The sequence below is a fragment of the Colletes gigas genome, unplaced genomic scaffold, assembly GCF_013123115.1.
Source record: "Colletes gigas isolate AHSC1104 unplaced genomic scaffold, ASM1312311v1 Colletes_gigas_Sc00042, whole genome shotgun sequence".
Lineage (NCBI taxonomy): Eukaryota > Metazoa > Arthropoda > Insecta > Hymenoptera > Colletidae > Colletes > Colletes gigas.
Window position 1 is genome coordinate 1,581,552 of NW_025106671.1, and position 24,603 is coordinate 1,606,154.

A 24,603-nucleotide genomic window follows, 5' to 3' on the forward strand; every position below is an offset into this window, starting at 1 on the left:
ACGAACCGTGGTTGCTCTTATTTCAACTTTCCACAAATATTATGTAATATTCGAGCTTCGTTGAGGAATTGAAATTATAGAAAATGTTTTGTAATCAATGTAAGGGATGATTATCGGTGAAAATGGAAAAGGGGTACAGTTTGCAACTTCGAAATGCCACGCTTGCATGCCTCTAGTGCAGTTTTGCAAACGTGCAATAGACATCGCGTGCCTCGTATCATGAACGCTCACCTCGCTGATCCCTTGTATCTCCCGTTAATCCTTAATTTTTATAGAGTTCTCTGTACTGAATTACGTTCATTTTGTTTTGCAGCCATGGCGAGGAGCTCATCGTCACGCCATTCGCGCAGGTACTTGCATCTCTGCGCTCGGTCAGGAACAACTTCGTGTCGCTCACAAATGTACCGCCAAACAAGTAAGTAAAAACAATTTTATTTATGCGACTGATAGTCACCCCTGGGAAAAATTTTAATGGGAGATTCTAGGGGCCAAAATAAGACAAAAATCAAGAATAGTAATTTTTTAATTGAGGCTTCGTTACAAAGTTATTAAAGTCTAAAGTTTCGCTTGTGAGACGGGAACCGTGCACGCTGCACACTTTAACTTTAAACATTAATAACTTTTAAACGAAGCCTCAATCAAAAAATTACTATTCTTGATTTTCGTCTTATTTTGGTCTCTAGAATCTCCCAGTAAAATTTTTCTCAGGGTTGACAGAACACCCTCTATATACAATATTTCTTTAATCCATTTTTTCAATTTTTAAAATTCTTTTCAACTACAGTAGAATTTATAAAACTTAAGAATCTTTTACATTGTCCTGTTAAGAATTTTTATAACATTTATGTGATGTGTTATAAATATATTTTTTAAATTTTCAGATCGCGAAGGAGTAGCGGCGCGCAGGGCAGCAGCACGCCACAGCCACGAATATTGGCACCAGGAGGTGAGATAATTAATAATAAAATTGAATTTTGACCATTAGAATATTAAAAATTTATTAACCTCAAAAACATCCTATACTTCAAACTTCTTTCGAATAAACAAATTTTCAAAGTTAGTTCGATAACTGATATTTCCAACAATTTTTCAGACACAATTCTAATTATTTTTTTTTTTATGAGGTTGTGTCTTGAAATTTTCAATTGCAACGTAATTTTCTTTTTATCGAAGCTTCTCGAGACTTCTTTCACCCGTTTTTATTGTACACGATTATCTCAACAACTGCTCGTTCTTGCATTACCCGGAGCCAAACACTTAATTAATATCGCTTCTAACTGCGTATCTGCCGCTTTTATGCTCGACTATCGTCGAGGACATTGTAGTCCCTCGCAATTTCAATTTTTCAGTAGATCCTTTTCGTTCGCCGATTAATTACATCTTTCCTTTGACACGAACATCCTCTAACGTCTCCATTTTCTTTCTCCTTTCAGAGGAGCCGTATCAGAAGCTGGCGGTGGAAACGATGGAGGAGCTGGACTGGTGCTTAGATCAGCTGGAAACCATTCAGACGCATCGATCTGTGTCGGACATGGCCTCCCTCAAGGTAGGTTCTAAGCATTTCACTCATAGACGTTCATTTTCACCTCCATTCTGCACGTACGATGGTCTTCTCATGCTCCATTAGAGGATTTACAGTTAATTTCCAAATGGTAACAGTGTAAGTATTCCTTAGTACACTAGTTTTCTAGATTTCGATTTTTAAAATTTGTTTTTGTTGGGGTGTTGAATAATTCCACTTGCATAATTAACTCAATATACAGGGTGTTCGATCACCCCTGAGAAAAATTTTAATAGGAGATTCTAGAAGCTAAAATAAGATGAAAATTAAGAATATTAATTTGTTAATTGAAGCTTCGTTAAAAAGTTATTAAAAAATTTCAAATCATTCACGGAAAAATTATAATCAGTTGCAGGGGTCAGTTACAATCATTTTTGGTCATTAGACATATCCCCGAAATCTTACTCACTTTCGAGAAAAAAATTCGAGAAGGTGTCAAATTTTTAGACGAAATTAAAAAATTTCAAATCGTTCTAAAAAAATTATTTTTAGCTAGGGGAGCCAATTACAATTATTTTTGGTGAATAGACATACCCCTGAAATCCTATCCTCTTTCGAGAAAACAATTCTTTACCGAAAATCTAATATAATATAGTAAGAAAAACCCCCCAAAACTGGTCCAATATTCAAATGGCCATAACTCCTACAATAGTAAAGGTATCTCATTGAAATTTTTTTCTGAAACAGAGCCCATGGGTGCCTATAAAAAAGTATTACGCAACTTTTCTGTAGAGCGCTAATCAAATTTATTAAAAATGAAAAACTGATTTAAAAAAAAAAATCGACAGTCTCCTTTTTCGGCGACAAAAAAAATTTCAAATCGTTCTAAAAAAATTATCTTTAGCTAGGGGAGCCAATTACAATTATTTTTGGTCAATGTATATACCCACGAAATTCTACCCATTTTCGAGAAAAAAAATTCTTCACCGAAAATATAATGTGAGGTTAGGTTTCCCTGAATTTTCATGCATATGTTTGAAATACCATAACTTCTGAATGGAATGAAGGATTTTAAAGTTTCGAAAGGCAAATTACGCGTATTTTAGTGAAGAATATGTAGAAATTCAAAGAATATTCAAAAACTTGTTTCTTAATAATTTGAAATGTAAAAAACTATATAAAAGTGGCTCAATTTTCAAATGACCATAACTCCTACAATAGTGAATATATTTCAATGAAATTTTAAGGGGAAGTAGAGCTCTTAGGTGCCTACAAAAAAGTATTAAACAAAATTTCCGTAGAACGACAAACAAATTTATTAAAAATGAAAAACGAATGCCCAAATTTTTCGATGAAATTGGAAAATTTCAAATCACTCTGGAAAAATTATTTTCTATTACAAGGGTCAGTTATGATCATTTTTGGTGAATAGACATACACTCGAAATGCTATGGATTTTCGAGAAAAAAATTCGAGTAGGTGGACAAATTTTATGAAAAAATTGAAAAATTTCAAATCGTACTAAAAAAATTATTTTTAATTGCAGGAGTCAATTACAATAATTCTTGGTCAATAGACATATCCCCGAAATCCTAATCATTTTCGAGAAAAAAATTCTTTACTGAAAATCTAATTAGGTGCCTCAGTTTTTCGACGAAATTGAAAAACTTCAAATCACTCTGGAAAAATTATTTTCAATTATGGGGGTCAATTACAATAATTTTAGATCAATAGTCATATCCCCGAAATCCAACTCAGTTTCTAGAAAAAAATTCATTACTTCAAATACAATGTCTGACCATGAATATTTTACTTTGGAAAAAAAATGTCATATCGTTTTAAAAAAAATATTTTCGTTTACAGGGGTCAATTGCAATCACTTTTGGTCAATAGACATACCCTCGAAATCCTACCCACTTTCGAGAAAAAAATTCTTTACTGAAAATATACCGGGTGGTCAGAAAGGTTTCTATAACTTTTTAACTAGGCCTCAATCAACAAATTACTATCCTTGCTTTTCGTCTTATTTTGGCCTCTAGAATCACCCACTAAAATTCCCCCCATGGATACTCGAACACCCTGTACACAAAACAAATTTTTTAAAATCGAAATCCTGAGTATCAGTTTAATAATAAACTAACCATAAATCCCCTAATGGAGCATGAGAAAACCAACGTACATGCAAAAGATGGTTGATAATGTTTGATTCTGATGCTCTTCCATCGTACGTGAAATGTGGTTCAAGGTCACATTTGACCCCCTTATATTCACCCATGCCCTTTCCTCGATTTATTATTTCGTCTCGTCTAAATTTCCATCCACGTGCCCTGGAAAAGTGTGGCGGTCGTGACCGCGTTAATATATAAATATTCCATCGAATTTTGCAACACATCCGCGAATCCCTATGGGGGGAATCGACCTCGATAGAATCGAGCAGCCTCCAGCGATCGCTACCCGACGAACGTAATTTATCGCGCCCTAATTTATCGGGTGCGGGCAGCCTCGCGGATTCCTGGAAAAGCCCGAACAGAATTTTGAACCGCCGACGCGCCAGGCCTCGAACTTCTTTCTCTAGGAAACGATTTTTACGCCGACGCCTTTCCTTGGTCGTCGTAGGAAGCTCGCGGTAGAGTCGAGCGTGTCACGTAGCCGGGTCAAGGCAGTGCGTTTTTTGGCGTTTCGAGGCACACGCGATCGATTACCGTGCTCTCGTTTCTTTTGCAACTTCTGGCTCGCTGCGAGCAGGTATGCTTGTACTCGGACACCTAGGCGTTACCAACTTTTCCATAGGACGTGTATAGACACACGTGGGGTCGTGTCGCGCGACGATCGATCGGTTCTCGCTGACCGATCTAGAGTAGCTTAAAGGAGGACGGAGTAGCTATAGATCGCACGTGTGAAATTTATGTGAATGTCGTTTGAGATTTCAGTGTTTCGACCAACTTCGTTACTAGACGTTTATAAATGAAAATAAAATTAAGTCTTTTGGTAGAAATGAGACGAACAATTGGGAATAATGAAATTGCGTAGGAGGATTTGTTTAGAGAGAAAATTTCATTTTTAATGAGTATCCATTAGCTAGGTAGCAAAGAGTGAGCTAGATAGCTAGCAAGAAGTGAGTTAGGTAGGCTACCAAGGAGTGGAGCTAGCTAGGCTAGCAAGGAGTGGAGCTAGTTAGGCTAGCAAGGAATGAGATACCTAGCTAGCAACGAGTGAGCTAGCTAGTCTAGCAAAGAGTGAGCTAGCTAGCAAGGAGTGGAGCTAGCAAAGAGTGAGCTAGCTATCAAGGAGTGAGCTAGCTAAGCTAGCAAGGAGTGAGCTAGCTAGCTAGGCTAGCAAGGAGTGAGGTAGCTAGGCTAGCAAGGAGTGAGGTAGCTAGGCTAGCAAGGAGTGAACTAGCTAAGCTAACAAAGAGTGAGCTAATTAGCTACCAAGGAGTGACCTAGCTAGCTAGCAAAGAGTGAGGTAGATAGGCTAGCAAGGAGTGACCTAGCTAGCTAGCAAAGAGTGAGGTAGCTAGGCTAGCAAAGAGTGAGCTAGCTAGTTAGCAAGGAGTGCAGCTAGCTAGTTAGCAAGAGGTGAGCTAGATAGCTAGCAAGGAATGAGCTAGCTAGCTAGTAGCTCCAAGTGTACCTCTTGTCCTCCAAGTGTACCATTGATTTTCAGTTGTTTGCAATTGTTGATCATAGTTTCCGGGAACAAAATGTTGAGAATCTTTGGTTTGGTGTCTTTTGCAATTGTTGATCATGGTTTCTGGAAACAAAATGTTGAGATCCCTTGTTTGGAGTGATTTGCAATTGTAATTATCATGGTTTGTGAAAAATAAATGTTGAAAACCTTCGATTTGGTGTCTTTTGCAATTGATGATCATGATTTCTGAAAGAAAATGTTAAGAATCTTTGGTTTTCAATCGTTTGCAATTGTTGATCATGATTTTTGAAAATAAAATGTTGAGAATCTTTGGTTTTCTGTCATTTGCAATTGTTGATCATGGTTTCCGGGAACAAAATGTTGAGAATCTTTGTTTTTCGTGTCATTTGCAATTGTTGATCATAGTTTCTGGGAACAAAATGTTGAGAATCATTGGTTTGGTGTCTTTTGCAATTGTTGATCATGGTTTCTGGAAACAAAATGTTGAGATCCCTTGTTTGGAGTGATTTGCAATTGTAATTATCATGGTTTGTGAAAACTAAATGTTGAAAACCTTTGATTTGGTGTCTTTTGCAATTGATGATCATGATTTCTGAAAGAAAATGTTAAGAATCTTTGGTTTTCAATCGTTTGCAATTGTTGATCATGATTTTTGAAAATAAAATGTTGAGAATCTTTGGTTTTCTGTCATTTGCAATTGTTGATCATGGTTTCTGGGAACAAAATGTTGAGAATCTTTGTTTTTCGTGTCATTTGCAATTGTTGATCATAGTTTCTGGGAACAAAATGTTGAGAATCATTGGTTTGGTGTCTTTTGCAATTGTTGATCATGGTTTCTGGAAACAAAATGTTGAGATCCCTTGTTTGGAGTGATTTGCAATTGTAATTATCATGGTTTGTGAAAACTAAATGTTGAAAACCTTTGATTTGGTGTCTTTTGCAATTGATGATCATGATTTCTGAAAGAAAATGTTAAGAATCTTTGGTTTTCAATCGTTTGCAATTGTTGATCATGATTTTTGAAAATAAAATGTTGAGAATCTCTGGTTTTCTGTCATTTGCAATTGTTGATCATGGTTTCTGGGAACAAAATGTTGAGAATCTTTGTTTTTCGTGTCATTTGCAATTGTTGATCATAGTTTCTGGGAACAAAATGTTGAGAATCTTTGGTTTGGTGTCTTTTGCAATTGTTGATCATGGTTTCTGGAAACAAAATGTTGAGATCCCTTGTTTGGAGTGATTTGCAATTGTAATTATCATGGTTTGTGAAAACTAAATGTTGAAAACCTTTGATTTGGTGTCTTTTGCAATTGATGATCATGATTTCTGAAAGAAAATGTTAAGAATCTTTGGTTTTCAATCGTTTGCAATTGTTGATCATGATTTTTGAAAATAAAATGTTGAGAATCTCTGGTTTTCTGTCATTTGCAATTGTTGATCATGGTTTCCGGGAACAAAATGTTGAGAATCTTTGTTTTTCGTGTCATTTGCAATTGTTGATCATAGTTTCCGGGAACAAAATGTTGAGAATCTTTGGTTTGGTGTCTTTTGCAATTGTTGATCATGGTTTCTGGAAACAAAATGTTGAGATCCCTTGTTTGGAGTGATTTGCAATTGTAATTATCATGGTTTGTGAAAAATAAATGTTGAAAACCTTCGATTTGGTGTCTTTTGCAATTGATGATCATGATTTCTGAAAGAAAATGTTAAGAATCTTTGGTTTTCAATCGTTTGTAATTGTTGATTGTGATTTTTGAAAATAAAATGTTGAGAATCTCTGGTTTTCTGTCATTTGCAATTGTTGATCATGGTTTCTGGGAACAAAATGTTGAGAATCTTTGTTTTTCGTGTCATTTGCAATTGTTGATCATAGTTTCTGGGAACAAAATGTTGAGAATCTTTGGTTTGGTGTCTTTTGCAATTGTTGATCATGGTTTCTGGAAACAAAATGTGGAGATCCCTTGTTTGGAGTGATTTGCAATTGTAATTATCATGGTTTGTGAAAACTAAATGTTGAAAACCTTTGATTTGGTGTCTTTTGCAATTGATGATCATGATTTCTGAAAGAAAATGTTAAGAATCTTTGGTTTTCAATCGTTTGCAATTGTTGATCATGATTTTTGAAAATAAAATGTTGAGAATCTTTGGTTTTCTGTCATTTGCAATTGTTGATCATGGTTTCCGGGAACAAAATGTTGAGAATCTTTGTTTTTCGTGTCATTTGCAATTGTTGATCATAGTTTCCGGGAACAAAATGTTGAGAATCTTTGGTTTGGTGTCTTTTGCAATTGTTGATCATGGTTTCTGGAAACAAAATGTTGAGATCCCTTGTTTGGAGTGATTTGCAATTGTAATTATCATGGTTTGTGAAAACTAAATGTTGAAAACCTTTGATTTGGTGTCTTTTGCAATTGATGATCATGATTTCTGAAAGAAAATGTTAAGAATCTTTGGTTTTCAATCGTTTGTAATTGTTGATCGTGATTTTTGAAAATAAAATGTTGAGAATCTTTGGTTTTCTGTCATTTGGAATTGTTGATCATGGTTTCTGGGAACAAAATGTTGAGAATCCTCGGTTTTCAGTCACTTGCAATTGTTGGTCATGGTTTGTGAAAACTAAATGTTGAGAATCTTTGGTTTCAAGTGATTTGCAACTGTTGACCATGGTTTCTGAGAACAAAATGTTGAAAATCTTCGTTTTTCAGTCGTTTTCAATTATTGATCACGATTTCTGGAAACAAAATGTTGAGAATCTTTGGTTTTCAGTCCTCCACAATTGTTGATAAATATTTATGGAAACAAAATGTTGAGAACTTTTGATTATCAGTCGTCTCCAATTATTAATCATAATTTGATCAACTATATCTCAACAGTGTTTTAAATCAACAAATTTGTAATAGTTGAAAATTCAAATCGTAATATTCCACTCAACATTAACACATTTATCAACCCAATTTAATTTCGTAAAAATAATCCTCGTAATTCGTATACCAAGCATCTGTCGCCATTTCTAAGTTACTTGCCGCTTCAGATCTTGTGTCAATTAACCGCGTGGGTGGTTTAGGGAGTAGTCGTCTGGCGCAGAAGATTGTTTACCGTCTGAATAAACAACAGCCAGTAAACAAACGCGTGGGTACGCAATGAACGCCAGGTGAAACGTGCAGGTTGGCACGCATATAGCGAAATCGATGATGGCGCCATTCACTGTGGGACGGCTAAAAAAAGAACAGAGAAACCCGTTTCCATTTACGATTCACGTTCTTCTTCAAGGTTCAAAAATACGTTTAGAATCGTTTTATCTTTGCCCCCTCGCGATCTTCTACTTGAAAGAGAATAAAAGAGAACATTTTATTTTATCGATCTCCTCGCTCCTTTGATATGCCCGCGTGGGTGGCCATTCTTGATGGAATGTCGTTCGAAGATGTTTATTATTCCAGCTTCTTTTGGGGGAACATTAAAAGAATTGGCGGAAGCAAGACTCCCTAAGATATTTTTTGCTCTATCTTTGAACAATTTTAGCACGTTTTAAGATTGCAAAATTCCAATGGAAATGTTTTTGAAAATACATAAACTGAAATTCTTGGAGTTCTAAAAATGAAAATTTAGAATTTAGTCTATTTGTAAAGAAAATGTTTTTTATGTTTGTTGGAAAGTAAATTGTACAATTTCTTCGGAAATATTTTTTAAAATACAAAAACTGAAATTCTTGGAGTTCGTAAAATGAAAATTTAGAATTTAGTCTATTTGGAAAGAAAATGTTTTTTATGTTTGTTGGAAAGTAAATTGCAAAATTCCAATGGAAATATTTTTGAAAATACAATAACTGAAATTCTTGAAATTCGTAGAAAATTGTGACTTTTTATCAGATTTCAATAGTTTTTATCGAATTTACAATTTGAAGCATTTTAGCACGTTTTAAAATTGCAAAATTACAGTGAAAAAATTTTTGAAAATAGAAACACTAAAATTCGTAGAAGATTGTGACTTTTTATCAGATTTCAATAGTTTTGATCGAATTTACAATTTGAACAATTTTAGCACGTTTTAAAATTGCAAAATTCCAGTGGAAATGTTTTTGAAAATACATAAACTGAAATTCTTGGAGTTCTAAAAATGAAAATTTAGAATTTAGTCTATTTGGAAAGAAAATGTTTTTTATGTTTGTTGGAAAGTAAATTGTAAAATTTCTTCGGAAATATTTTTTAAAATACAAAAACTGAAATTCTTGAAGTTCGTAAAATGAAAATTTAGAATTTAGTCGATTTGGAAAGTAATTATTTTTCATGTTTGTTAGAAGCTAAATTGCAAAATCCCTGTTAATTAGTTTTTATCAGATTTCAATAGTTTTTATCGAATCTACATACGGGTAAAGGGAGTCGTGAAAAGGTAATTGGATTTCGCGGTGTTCCATGCGACACTAATTGCGGGGCATAAATTTGGCTCAACGTAATCCGAGTGCAAAAACTGGAAACTAATTAACCGTTTCTTCCACCTAATTAAGATCCAATTGTTTCGTTCGCAATCCCGATAAACGCTGATGAGCTTGAATCTCGTAATTTTCTATTGCATAACGACGCACGTCTTTTAATTGTTCTACGAAACTAGAGCACATAGTTTGTTTCATTTTGAAAAATTCAGTTGAATACGTAATTAAACAAATTAAAATACAATTTTTATATTTTATTTCATGTAACTTCTAATTAATAATATACACAGTGATTATTTTCATTTAGGTTGTTTTATTTTAGAATTTATTTTGGAATATGTTGTTAAATAAATTGAAAAACAATTTTTATATTTTATTCCATCTAAATTGTAATTAATAATACATGGTGATTATTTTCGTTTAGATTGTTTTATTTTAGAATTTACTAAAATACGTAATTAAACAAATTAAAATACAATTTTTATATTTTATTTCATCTAACTTGTAATTAATAATATAGACAGTGATTATTTTCGTTTAGGTTGTTTTATTTTGGAATTTATGTTGGAGTATTGCGGTTAAGTAAATTGAAAAACAATTTTTTATATTATTCTTTATCTAACTTGTATTTAATAATTCACAGTGATTATTTTCTTGATTTTTAATTTTATTTTACTGTAAAACCAGCTTTGAAAATGTTTATAAATGTTAAATGTGTATTTCGGTTTTGTATTAGAATTTAGAGAAATGTTTTAAACATATAATGGAATTTTATGAAAAACAGTAAACCTCTTCTCATTCGATAACTTCTTTTCTTTTTGGGAAAAGCTATTATACTATAGTTGGTACGAAACTTGTTGGATTTTTTATTCAAATGTAGGTCACTAATAATCAGATACCAAGTATTGATTTGAGATAACTTTTAACTGACCAATAAAGGTTAATCAGAATTAGGCTATTTATGATACAAAATATAGGTGTAGCTAAATTATTATCAAATGGTTTATTTGATAAATAGAAACACTGAATAATAAAAAAAAAATCATACTCGATGATAGGTAAATTACTATTAAATGGTTTATTTGATGACAAAAAAAATACTGAATAATAAAAAAAAAAATGAAATACGATGATAGCTAAATTACTATGAAATGGTTTATTTCATAAAAAAAAAAATAGTAAATAATAAAAAAAAATCAAATGCAATGATAGCTAAATTACTATGAAATGGTTTATTTGATTAAAAAAAAAAATACTAAATAATAAAAAAAATCATATTCAATGATAGCTAATTTACTATTAAATGGTTTATTTCATAACAAAAAAGATACTAAATAGTAAAAAGGATCAAATACAATGATAGCTAAATTACTATGAAATGGTTTATTTGATCACAAAAAAGACACTAAATAGTAAATAAAAATCAAATACAATGATAGCTAAATTATTAAGAAATGGTTTATTTGATTAAAAAATCAATATTAAATAATAAAAAAAAAATCAAATACGATGTTAGCTAAATTACTATTAAGTTGTTCATTCCATAAAAAAAAAATACTAAATAATAAAACTAAATCAAATACGATGATAGCTAAATTACTATCGAATGGATTATTTGATAACAAAAAAAAAATACTGAATCCTAACAGAAGTGAATAAGTCAATAATTTTAAAATAATATATTTGCTATTTTCTTGGATGTTGTTAAAATCTGTGCAAGCAATTATTCTCTTTATAAATTGTTTTACAGTTAAGTGTTTGCAATTGTATTAAATTTTAGCTCAAATTGATCAAAAACAATACTAAAACATAACTCTTTTGGGTAACTAGGGAATTTCAATGCAATAGCTTCCACATTGGTAAATTTAGAATTAATAACACAAACAGTGGATAAAATGAGATACTTAATCATACTACAGAAAAATTTAAAGCAAAAAATACTCATTTCGTCAAATTTTAAAGAAATGAGTATTCTTGAAAGATTTCAATTGCACCAAGATGATGATTCAAAACACTGAATCCTAACAGAAGTGAAGAAGTCAGTAATTTTAAAATAATATATTTGGTATTTTCTTGGATGTTGTTGAAATCTGTGCAAGCAATTATTCTCTTTATACATTATTTTACAGTTAAGTGTTTGCAATTGAGGCTCAAATTGATCAAAACATTACCAAAACATAACTCTTTCGGGTAACTGGAGACTCTCAATAGAACAGCTTACACTTGGTGTAGTTGGTATCCTGTATCACATGATAAAAACAAACATTGTGCACGTGGAAACCATTGGTTTGGTATCGGTTGAACACGATACTGGGCTATAATACATATGACACTGTAACAGAGACCATGGAATGCTTAGTAAAACAAATATCACACCAGCTTCAGTATTTGGGGCTGTTTGGTATTGTATATCTAAAACATGTTCTAATTACAACAACGTAGATTGTCATTTGTGGTATTTATTTTAGTAATTTAAGCTATTTGAAATTCATTTAAATTTGAAGCTCAACGTTTATTTAACACTGGAAGTACTGATAATTATAGTGTATCTATTTTTAGCAGAGAAATTGAAGAGATAAATACAGGTGAAGAAATGTAAAATGCAATAATGGAAATGTTTATTCATTCTTTTATAGAAAATTATGGTTTCATACACTCAGTTGAGTGAATTCTTTGCTAGTTTTATTAGGAATTGATAATGCATCATTTTGACTGTTTTGGTAGCTCCAGTGAAAAATAGGAAATGACAAAATGATGACATATTTATTTATTTATGGATTTTTACAAAATTTTGGTAGTTCCAGTGTTTAAAATTCATATAGATATGAAGCTTAGGTTTATTTGAGACTAAAATTACCAACAGTTCTAGTGTATTTATTTGGTACAATATATTTAACACTAGAACTAGTGACAATTATAGTGTATCTATTTTTAGCAAAGGAATTGAAGAGATAAATACAGGTGAAGAAATGTAAAATGCAATAATGGAAATGTTTATTCATTCTTTTATAGAAAATTATGGTTTCATACACTCAGTTGAGTGAATTCTTTGCTAGTTTTATTAGAAATTGATAATGCATCATTTTGACTGTTTTGGTAGCTCCAGTGAAAAATAGGAAATGACAAAATGATGACATATTTATTTATTTATGGATTTTTACAAAATTTTGGTAGTTCCAGTGTTTAAAATTCATATAGATATGAAGCTTAGGTTTATTTGAGACTAAAATTACCAACAGTTCTAGTGTATTTATTTGGTACAATGTATTTAACACTAGAACTAGTGACAATTATAGTGTATCTATTTTTAGCAAAGGAATTGAAGAGATAAATACAGGTGAAGAAATGTAAAATGCAATAATGGAAGTGTTTATTCATTCTTTTATAGAAAATTATGGTTTCATAAACTCAGTAGAGTGGATTCTTTGCTAGTTTTATTAGAAATTGAGAATGGATCATTTTGACTGTTTTGGTAGATCCAGTGAAAAATAGGAAATGACAAAATGATGACTTATTTATTTATTTATGTATTTTTATAAAATTTTTGTAGTTCCAGTGTTTAAAATTCATATAGATATGAAGCTTAGGTTTATTTGAGACTAAAACTACCAACAGTTCTAGTGTATTTATTTGGTACAATGTATTTAACACTAGAACTAGTGACAATTATAGGGTATTTATTTCTACCAAAGAAATTAAAATGATAGACACATGTGAAGAAATGTATAATGCAATGGAGATGTTTATTTAGTCTCTTATAGAAAATTATGGTAAATTTTCATAAAATTAGTAGAGTAAATGCTTTAGAAGTTTTATTAGAAATTGTGAATGGATCATTTTGACTGTTTTGATAGTTCCAGTGTTTAAAATTCATATAGATATGAAGCTTAGGTTTATTTGAGACTAAAACTACCAACAGTTCTAGTGTATTTATTTGGTATAATGTATTTAACACTAGAACTAGTGACAATTATGGTGTATCTATTTTTACCAAAGAAATTGAAGAGATAAATACAGGTGAAGGAATGTATAATGCAATAATGGAAGTGTTTATTCATTCTTTTATAGAAAATTATGGTTTTATAAACTCAGTAGAGTCAATTCTTTACATTCTCTTTACATTCTAAATTCTATATATTCTCTTATAGAAAATTATGGTAAATTTTTATGAACTCAGTAGAGTAAATTCTTTACATTTCTTATTAGAAATTGTGAATGGATCATTTTGACTGTTTTGGTAGTTACAGTGATTAAAATTCATACAAATATAAAGCTTACATTTATTTGACACTAAAACTACGAACAGTTCTAGTGTATTTATTTGGTACAATATATTTAACACTAGAACTAGTGACAATTATAGGGTATTTATTTCTACCAAAGAAATTAAATCAATAGATATGTGAAGAAATGTATAATTCAACGCTAATAAATGTTTATTTAGTCTCTTATAGAAAATTATGGTAAATTTTCATAACCTCAATAGAGTAAATTCTTTACAATTTTCATTAGAAATTGTGAATGGATCATTTTGACTGTTTTGGTAGTTACAGTGATTAAAATTCATACAAATATAAAGCTTACATTTATTTGTCACTAAAACTACCAACAGTTCTAGTGTATTTATTTGGTACAATGTATTTAACACTAGAACTAGTGACAATTATAGGGTATTTATTTCTACCAAAGAAATTAAATCAATAGATATGTGAAGAAATGTATAATTCAAAGCTAATAAATGTTTTTTCATTCTTTTATAGAAAATTATGGTAAATTTTCATAACCTCAATAGAGTAAATTCTTTAGAAGTTTTATTAGAAATTGTGAATGGATCATTTTGACTGTTTTGGTAGTTACAGTGATTAAAATTCATACAAATATAAAGCTTACATTTATTTGACACTAAAACTACGAACAGTTCTAGTGTATTTATTTGGTACAATATATTTAACACTAGAACTAGTGACAATTATAGGGTATTTATTTCTACCAAAGAAATTAAATCAATAGATATGTGAAGAAATGTATAATTCAACGCTAATAAATGTTTATTTAGTCTCTTATAGAAAATTATGGTAAATTTTCATAACCTCAATAGAGTAAATTCTTTACAATTTTCATTAGAAATTGTGAATGGATCATTTTGACTGTTTTGGTAGTTACAGTGATTAAAATTCATACAAATATAAAGCTTACATTTATTTGTCACTAAAACTACCAACAGTTCTAGTGTATTTATTTGGTACAATGTATTTAACACTAGAACTAGTGACAATTATAGGGTATTTATTTCTACCAAAGAAATTAAATCAATAAATATGTAAAAAAATGTATAATTCAATGCTAATACATGTTTATTCATTCTTTTGGAGAAAATTAGGGTAACTTTTCATAAAATCAGTAGAGTATATTTTTCAGAATTGTCATTAGAAATTATGAATGGATCATTTTGACTGTTTTGGTAGTTCTACTATTAAAATTTGTAATTAATTGGGGTAAAATTAAATTTTAAAAATTCTATGACTATTTCTCTGTCCATAGGAATTTCACATGCAATATTTTCGCTATTCATATAAATATAAAGCTCACATTTATTTAAAATTTTCAATTAATTACTGTAAAATTAAATTTTTAAGATTCTATGACTGTTTTTCTGTACATATGAATTCCATGTCCAACATTTTCTCAATTTATATAAATAAAAGGCTCACTTTTATTTAAAATTTCCAATTAATTGGGATAAAATTAAATTTTTAAGATTCTATGACTGTTTTTCTGTACATATGAATTCCATGTCCAACATTTTCTCAATTCATATAAATATAAAGCTCTCATTTATTTAAAATTTCCAATTAATTAGGATAAAATTAAATTTTTAAGATTCTATGATTATTTCTCTTTGCATACAAATTTCCATAAACATTTTCTCTATTCATATAAATATAAAGCTCACATTTATCTAAAATTTCCAATTAATTACTGTAAAATTAAATTCTCATGATTAAAAACAAAATTTTCAATTAATTAGCGTAAAATTAAATTTTTAAGATTCTATGATTATTTCTCTTTGCATACAAATTTCCATGAACATTTTCTCTATTCATATAAATACATATAAAGCTCACATTTATTTAAAATTTCCAATTAATTACTGCAAAATTAAACTCTTATTTTATAACATTTTCTCAATTTAAATTTATATCCCGAAGGGGACCAATCGAATGCAGGCTGTTGAAATATCGGAATAATTTCAAAATATACTCCACGTGTATTGTTCCTGTGATCTAAAAACGTACACTGCTTTTATCATTTAATACTTTCGATACTGAAGCGCAAACAACACGGAAAACTCTTAATCTCCATTTGTTTGTTACGTAAATTTAACAATAAAAGGAATCACAGGGATTTTGAAATAAATTTGGAATATTTGGTATATTGCAAATCTATTTTACTTTAACCTCTTCACGCCCTTGGCCACATATGTGAACGTTTAGTTTTTTTTTTTTTTTTTATAATTATAGTTACTGTCAATAATAAATAGACAAAAAAAAAAAAGAAAAAAGAAAAGAAATCTTAATTATCAGAATACGCAATTTGTCAACAATGTTCATTCTGTGCTGTTTATAATCAATAAACAGCAAAAATAATAAATAGACAAAAAAAAAAAGAAATCTTAATTATCAGAAAGAATTAATTATAAAGAAATTTTAATATCAGAATATGCAATTTGTCAACAATTTTCATTCTGTTCTGTTTATAATCAATAAACAGCAAAAATAATAAATAGACAAAAAAAAAGAAAAAAGAAAAGAAATCTTATTTATCAAAAAGAATTAATTGTAAAGAAATTTTAATATCAAAATATGCAATTTATCGACAATTTTCACACTGTGTTTATAATCAATAAACAGCAAAAATAATAAATAATAAAAAAAAAATAATAAATAGACAAAAAAAAAGGAAAAGAAATCTTAATTATCAGAAAGAATTAATTATAAAGAAATTTTAATATCAGAATACGCAATTTGTCAACAATTTTCATTCTGTGCTGTTTATAATCAATAAACAGCAAAAATAATAAATAGACAAAAAGAAAGAAAAAAGAAAAGAAATTTTAATATCAGAATACGCAATTTGTCAACAATTTTCATTCTGTGCTGTTTATAATCAATAAAGAGCAAAAATAATAAATAATAAATAGACAAAAAAAAAAGAAAAGAAATCTTAATTATCAGAAAGAATTAATTATACAGAAATTTAAATAATAAATAGTTATTGTCAATAATAAATAGACAAAAAGAAAAGAAATCTTAATTATAACGAAATATTAATATCAGAATACGCAATTTGTCAATTCAATTTTCATTCTGTGCTATTCATAATCAATTTTAAGTGGTTCTGGAGTTGTTATAAAAATTGTATCGTGGTCTAGATTAGTGACAGAATTTGCTACAATCTTGTGTACAATTGTCGTGGTTTAATTAACAAATTGTTATCGATCGTCACTCGACTCGGGTACAGTGTTTTCGAGCGAGATCGTCGAAATCGAAAAGCTAGTCTGTCCACGCTTTTACGTAAGCGTCGCAGCCTCCTTGCGTGTGCCAGTACATCAAACAAACTTATCAGTTCAGAGATACTCTGAGAACTTTAATTCTCACTCGAGATTAAGAACGTGGGAAACGAAACGTTCTCGATATTAAATCACGCGCGATTATTTATTATTCGTAGTGTTCGGCGGGGAAACCGAGAATTTGGAACCTTGAACCCCCTGGAAAATATTGAAAAGCAAATATTTTGAATTTATATAACAAAAAAAAATAAAGCGAAGAAATGAGGTTTTGAGAAAAAAAATTATAGGAAGCAACTGAATGATGACATATTTATTTTTTTATTTTTAGAATCTGGATTTTTGAACACCATAAAAAATACTGAAAAGCAAATATTTTGAATTTATATAATAAAAAAGAAAGCGAAGAAACGAAGTCTCTAGAAAAGTAGGAAATAACAAAATTATTACATTTTTGTATATTTTTTTATTCTTAGAATTTGGACTTTTGAACCTCATAAAAAATACTGAAAAGAAAATATTTTGAATTCATAAAAAGAAAGCGAAGAAACAAAGTTTCTAGAAAAATAGGAAATAACAAAATGATTACATTTTTGTATATTTTTTTATTCTTGGAATTTGGACTTTCGAACCTCATAAAAAATACTGAGAAGAAAATATTTTGAATTCATAAAAAGAAAGCGAAGAAACAAAGTTTCTAAAAAAATAGGAAATATTTTTGTTTATTTTTTTATTTTTAGAATTTGGAACTTTGAACCCCCTAAAAAATACTGAAAAGGAAATATTTTCAATTTAGAAAATGAAAAAAGCGATGAAACGCAGTTTCGAGAAAAACACTAATAGGAAGCGCCATAATGATGGCATATTTATTTAGTTTTTTTATTTTTAGAATTTGGAACCTCGAACCCCTTGAAAAATACTGCAAAGCAAATACTTTGGATTATAAAACCAAAAAGAAAGTTTCGAGAAAAATACTAATACGAAACAACATATTTATTTAGTTTTGTTTTTTACTAGAAACCAAAATGAGACGAATGTCAAGAATGCCAATTTGTTGAATGAAACTTCGTGAAAAAGTTAATAAGTTTCCAGAACGATTTGAAATTTTTTCATTTTGCCAAAAAGTTTGTCCACATTCCTGAATTTTTTTCTCGAAAATGCGTAAGAATTCGATGGTATGTGTTTTAACAAAGAATAATTGTAATTGGCACCCACAACTAAAAATAATTTTTTTAAAACGATTTGAAAATTTCTTTTTCTCCAAAATATTTAGGCACATTCCTGATTTTTTTTCTCGAAAATGCGTAGGATTTCGTGTCTATTCATCAAATGTGTTTATAATTGACGCCTGGAACCAAAAATAATTTTTTTAGGACGATTTGAAAATTTTTATTTTCGCCGAAAAATTTGTCGACCTATATGAATTTTTTTCTCAAAAATGCGTAGGAATTCGAGGGTATGTCTATTGAACAAAAAGGATTGTAATTGATTTCAGCAACCGAAAACAATTTTTTCAAATCGATTTGAAGTTTTTTAATTTCACCGAAAAATTTGTCTGCTTTCCCGAATTTTTTTCTCAAAAATGCGTAAGAATACGAAGATATGTCTTTTCACAAAAAATAATTGTAATTGACACCTACAACTAATAATAATTTTTTTAAAACGATTTGAAAATTTCTTTTTCGCAGAAAAATGTAGGTACCTTCCTGAATTTTTTTCTCGAAAATACATAGGATTTCGGGGGTGTGTCTATTCACCAAAACTGATTGTAATTGACACACCCAACCAAAAATAATTTTTCCAAAATGATTTCAAACTTCTCAATTTTACCAAAAAATTTGTCAACATTTCTCAATTTTTTTCTCGAAAACGCGTAGGAATTCGAAGGTATGTCTATTCACCAAAAATGATTGTAATTGACACACCCAACCAAAAATAATTTTTCCAGAATGATTTCAAACTTTTCAATTTTACCAAAAAATTTGTCAACATTTCTCAATTTTTTTCTCGAAAACGCGTAGAAATTCGAAGGTATATCTATTCACCACAAATGATTATAATCAACCCCCTAAACCAAACATAATTTTTTCAAAACGATTAGAAATTTTTTAATTTCACCGTAAAATTTGTCCACCTTGCTGAATTTTTTTCTCAAAAATGCGTAAGAATTCGAAGGTATGTCTTTTCACAAAAAATAATTGTAATTGGCACCCACAACTAAAAATAATTTTTTCAGAACGATTTGAAACACATGAAATTTCAGGGGAATCATTCATTCATAATCAGACATTATATTTTCACCAATGAATTTTTTTCTCAAAAACGCGTAGGATTTCGGGGGTATATCTATTCACCACAAATGATTATAATCAACCCCCTAAACCAAACATAATTTTTTCAAAACGATTAGATATTTTTTAATTTCACCGTAAAATTTGTCCGCCTTCCCGAATTTTTTTCTCAAAAATGCGTAAGAATTCGAAGATATGTCTTTTCCAAAAAAATAATTGTAATTGGCACCCACAACTAAAAATAATTTTTTCAGAACGATTTGAAACACATGAAATTTCAGGGGAATCATTCATTCATAATCAGACATTATATTTTCACCAATGAATTTTTTTCTTAAAAACGCGTAGGATTTCGGGGGTATATCTATTCACCACAAATGATTATAATCAACCCCCTAAACCAAACATAATTTTTTTAAAACGATTAGAAATTTTTTAATTTCACCGTAAAATTTGTCCGCCTTCCTGAATTTTTTTCTCAAAAATGCGTAAGAATTCGAAGGTATGTCTTTTCACAAAAAATAATTGTAATTGGCACCCACAACTGAAAATAATTTTTTCAGAACGATTTGAAACACATGAAATTTCAGGGGAATCATTCATTCATAATCAGACATTATATTTTCACCAATGAATTTTTTTCTTAAAAACGCGTAGGATTTCGGGGGTATATCTATTCACCACAAATGATTATAATCAACCCCCTAAACCAAACATAATTTTTTTAAAACGATTAGAAATTTTTTAATTTCACCGTAAAATTTGTCCGCCTTCCTGAATTTTTTTCTCAAAAATGCGTAAGAATTCGAAGGTATGTCTTTTCACAAAAAATAATTGTAATTGGCACCCACAACTGAAAATAATTTTTTCAGAACGATTTGAAACACATGAAATTTCAGGGAAATCATTCATTCATGATCAGACATTATATCTTCGCTAATCAATTTTTTTCTCAAAAACGCGTAGGATTTCGGGGGTATATCTATTCACCAAAAATGATTATAATCAACCCCCTCAACCAAAAATAATTTTTTCAAAACGATTAGAAATTTTTTAATTTCACCGTAAAATTTGTCCGCCTTCCTGAATTTTTTTCTCAAAAATGCGTAAGAATTCGAAGGTATGTCTTTTCACAAAAAATAATTGTAATTGGCACCCACAACTGAAAATAATTTTTTCAGAACGATTTGAAACACATGAAATTTCAGGGGAATCATTAATTCATGATCAGACATTATATCTTCGTTAATCAATTTTTTTCTCAAAAACGCGTAGGATTTCGAGGGTATATCTATTCACCAAAAATGATTGTAATTAACCCCCTCAACCGACAATAATTTTTTCAGAACGATTTGAAACACATGAAATTTCAGGGGAATCATTCATTCATAATCAGACATTATATCTTCGCTAATCAATTTTTTTCTCAAAAACGCGTAGGATTTCGAGGGTATATCTATTCACCAAAAATGATTGTAATTAGTCCCCTCAACCGACAATATTTTTTTTAGAACGATTTGAAACGCATGAAATTTCAGGGAAATCATTAATTCATGATCAGACATTATATCTTCGCTAATCAATTTTTTTCTCGAAAACGCGTAGGATTTCGAGGGTATATCTATTCACCAAAAATGATTGTAATTAACCCCCTCAACCGACAATATTTTTTTTAGAACGATTTGAAACACATGAAATTTCAGGGGAATCATTAATTCATGATCAGACATTATATCTTCGCTAATCAATTTTTTTCTCGAAAACGCGTAGGATTTCGGGGGTATGTCTATTCACTAAAACTGACTGTAATCAACCCCCGCAACCAAAAATAATTTTTTCAAATCCATTTGAAATTTTCTAATTTAATTTTGTTAATAACTTTTTAACCAAGCCTCAGTCAAAAAATTGATATTCTTCATTTTCGTCTTATCTTGGCCTCTAGAGTCTCCCATTAAATTTTTTCCCAGGGGTAACCGAACACTTTGCATATGCATAATGCACACGTTGCTATTTAAAGTTTGAATACGTCACGATTCTTTCAATACCATTTGCGACCATTTCCAATTACATAATTCCCTCGTTCGATATTTTCTGCATGATAACTCGTTCACTCGATCGACGCGACACTTCCTAAGCGGGAGAAACGCGGAGAGGCGTCGCGTTTTTGGCTCGAGAGTTCTCGAGCATCAAAATAGGAGACAGCGATCGCGTTCGCCGAAATTCTTTGTTGACTCACTTTAGGTATCAGTGAGTCATTTTGATTTCTCTCGACGGCTTAGGTAGACGCGGTCGTCCATGATAATATCAGGGCCGAGAAAAGTAGAAACTCGTTCGTGGATTTTATTCGAGTTCGGTCAAATTGAAACGTAAATTTAGTTTTCCTCGGATGAGAGCTCGAGTGGGGCAATTGTTTATTTAGCATTTCACGTTTACTTAAAGTGTTCATGGAAGTTCGAAGACATTCCAGAGTCTTGTGCTTCCGGTCCAAACTAATTTCAATTTACAGAATTTAATTACCAAATCTCTGATTTTTTTCTACAAAAATTTAAATTCGACACCAGTGAGCTCATTAATTTATTTATTTGTATCAAAAAAATTAAATCAAATTTTCATAAAATTTAAATTCATGGAAAACTAAAAAAATAGAAGACATAGAAAATTAGACACCAGTGATCTCATTAATTTATGTATTAGAATCAAAAAATTGTATTTATCAAAAAATTTAAATTAAAGCAATGAAAAAATTAAATTAAATTTTCAAAAAATTTAAATTCATTGAAGACTAAAAAAATAAAAGACATAGAAAATTAGACACCAGTGATATCATTAATTTATTTATTCAAATCAAAAAATTTAAATTAGAGCAATAGATAGACTTTTTCTAGAAAATTTAAATTCACAGAAGGCAAACAAATAAAATCAGAGTGACGACTTGGAATATCCAGCACATAAAAAATTAAACACCAAGTGATCTCATTAGTTTATTTAAGTCGTATCGAACCGACACGTAAGCACTTGAATCGAAGCAATAATTAGCAAGTGAAAATAATGAATCGCTTACACGCTTCAGGCGGCAGGAAACGCGTTAAGAAATCGTCTATTAAACCAGCAAACATGAATTGGAAAAATTGTTGATCGAAAGTGAAACGGAAGGAGACTTTTTATTGCACGTAAGATTCCCAAAAAGTTATTTGATCAGGCGAATTTTTCAACAAAGAAATAGCGTTCCCAGTATCGTTCTTCCTGGAAAATCGAGGAGCCATCAGGGATGAGCATGAATGCGAGTCTCATCGAAATTCCCTTTAAATTCGTATACATTCGGACAGTGAGAGATCTGGCTAAGAACAATATCCAGAAATATTCCCAAGAAATATCTGTTCTTGCCTATTATTAACCACTCTTCTTACTATCACTAATATTAGATAGGTGCCATCATGGCGGAGCTAAATGATGGGACAATAAGGATAAGAATGTGAGTCGTTGATATTTTTTTTTTTTTTGGTTCCTCACGAGTCTCAATTTGGACCAAATAATTTTGAATGTTATAATGGAAAATTTGCAATTTTATTGTTATTGTGTGCAGTGATTTTGATATTAAGTTTTTTGGAACCTTTTTTTGGAAATGGAAAAGTAGAATTAAATGTTTAGGTTAAGTTGGGTTGAAGTTTGTGGAAAAATGAGTTTGTTGCTGTAATAAATTATTTATCTAAAAATAATGTTACTAATATTTTTATTTAATATATTAGTAAAGTTGCTAATACTTTTATTTAATATATTAGTAAAATTACTTATACTTTTATTTAATATAATATTTTATAGTTTATTTATTATAATTTTGTATACTTTTATTTAGTATAATATTTTATACTTTTATTTAGTATAACATCTTATACTTTTATTAAATATAACATTTTATTCTTTTATTTAGTATAACGTTTAGTATAACACTTTTATACTTCTATTTAATATAACATTTTATACTATTATTTACTATATTTGATACTTTTATTTACTATATTTTATACTTGTATTTACTATAACACTTTTATACTTCTATTTAATATAACATTTTATACTATTATTTACTATATTTGATACTTTTATTTACTATAACATTTTATACTATTATTTACTATAACATCTTATACTTCTATTTAATATAACATTTTATACTATTATTTACTATATTTGATACTTTTATTTACTATAACATTTTATACTATTATTTACTAGATTTTATACTTTTATTTACTATAACATTTTATACTATTATTTACTATATTTTATACTTTTATTTACAATAACATTTTATTCTTTTATTTAATATAACATTTTATTCTTTGATTTAGTGTAATATTTTATACTTTTATTTAATATAACATTTTATACTATTATTTACTATAATATTTTACACTTTTATTTAATATAACATTACATAATATAATACACTGTTTATCAAGATTTTCAAAATTTTTTAGGGATTATTATTATAGTATTAAATATGTAAAATAGAAATGAAGTTAGTGAAAAAATATTATTCAACTGAAAACATATAACATTTTATACTTTTATTTAGTATAACATTTCATTCTTTTATTTAATATAACATTTTATTCTTTTATTTAATATAAAATTTTATATTATTATTTACTAAAATAGATATGAATTTAGTGAAAAAATATTATTAATCTAAAAACAAATTTTTACTTTAATTTAATGTAACATTGGATAGTGTAATATTCAAAAATTTATTAAGATTTTTAAAATTGTTGAATATTACACCATACAACGTTATATTAAAATAAAGTAAAAATTTGTTTTCAGAGGAATAATATTTTTTCATTAACTTAATTTCTGTTTTATATATTTAATACTACTATATTGATCCCTAAAAAATTTTGAAAATCTTGATGAACGGAGTATTATACTATGCAATGTTAAATAAAAGTATAATATGTTATAGTAAATAAAAGTGTAAATTGTTATGTTAAATAAATGTGTAATACTCAAAAATTTATCAAAATCTTCAAAATTGTTGAGTATTACACTATGCAATATTATATTAAATTGAAATAAAAATTTAGTTTTAGGTGAATAATATGTTACAATTTAGTAAATTTATTTAGTGACAAAAGAATTATATATTATTTAGTGAGAAAATAAATTT

General features: G+C 29.2%; 1 protein-coding gene across 16 annotated transcripts in view; it reads left to right on the plus strand.

Annotated features, from left to right (window-relative positions):
* Positions 1 to 24,603, plus strand: part of LOC122402960 (cAMP-specific 3',5'-cyclic phosphodiesterase) — a 437,543-nt gene that overhangs the window by 384,976 nt on the left and 27,964 nt on the right. For all 16 annotated transcript variants that reach the window (XM_043406183.1, XM_043406178.1, XM_043406176.1 and 13 more), the window contains 3 exons: positions 314 to 415; positions 882 to 946; positions 1,434 to 1,546. In XM_043406183.1, the coding sequence (XP_043262118.1) occupies positions 314 to 415; positions 882 to 946; positions 1,434 to 1,546 (280 nt within the window). The remainder of the gene's footprint in view (positions 1 to 313; positions 416 to 881; positions 947 to 1,433; positions 1,547 to 24,603) is intronic.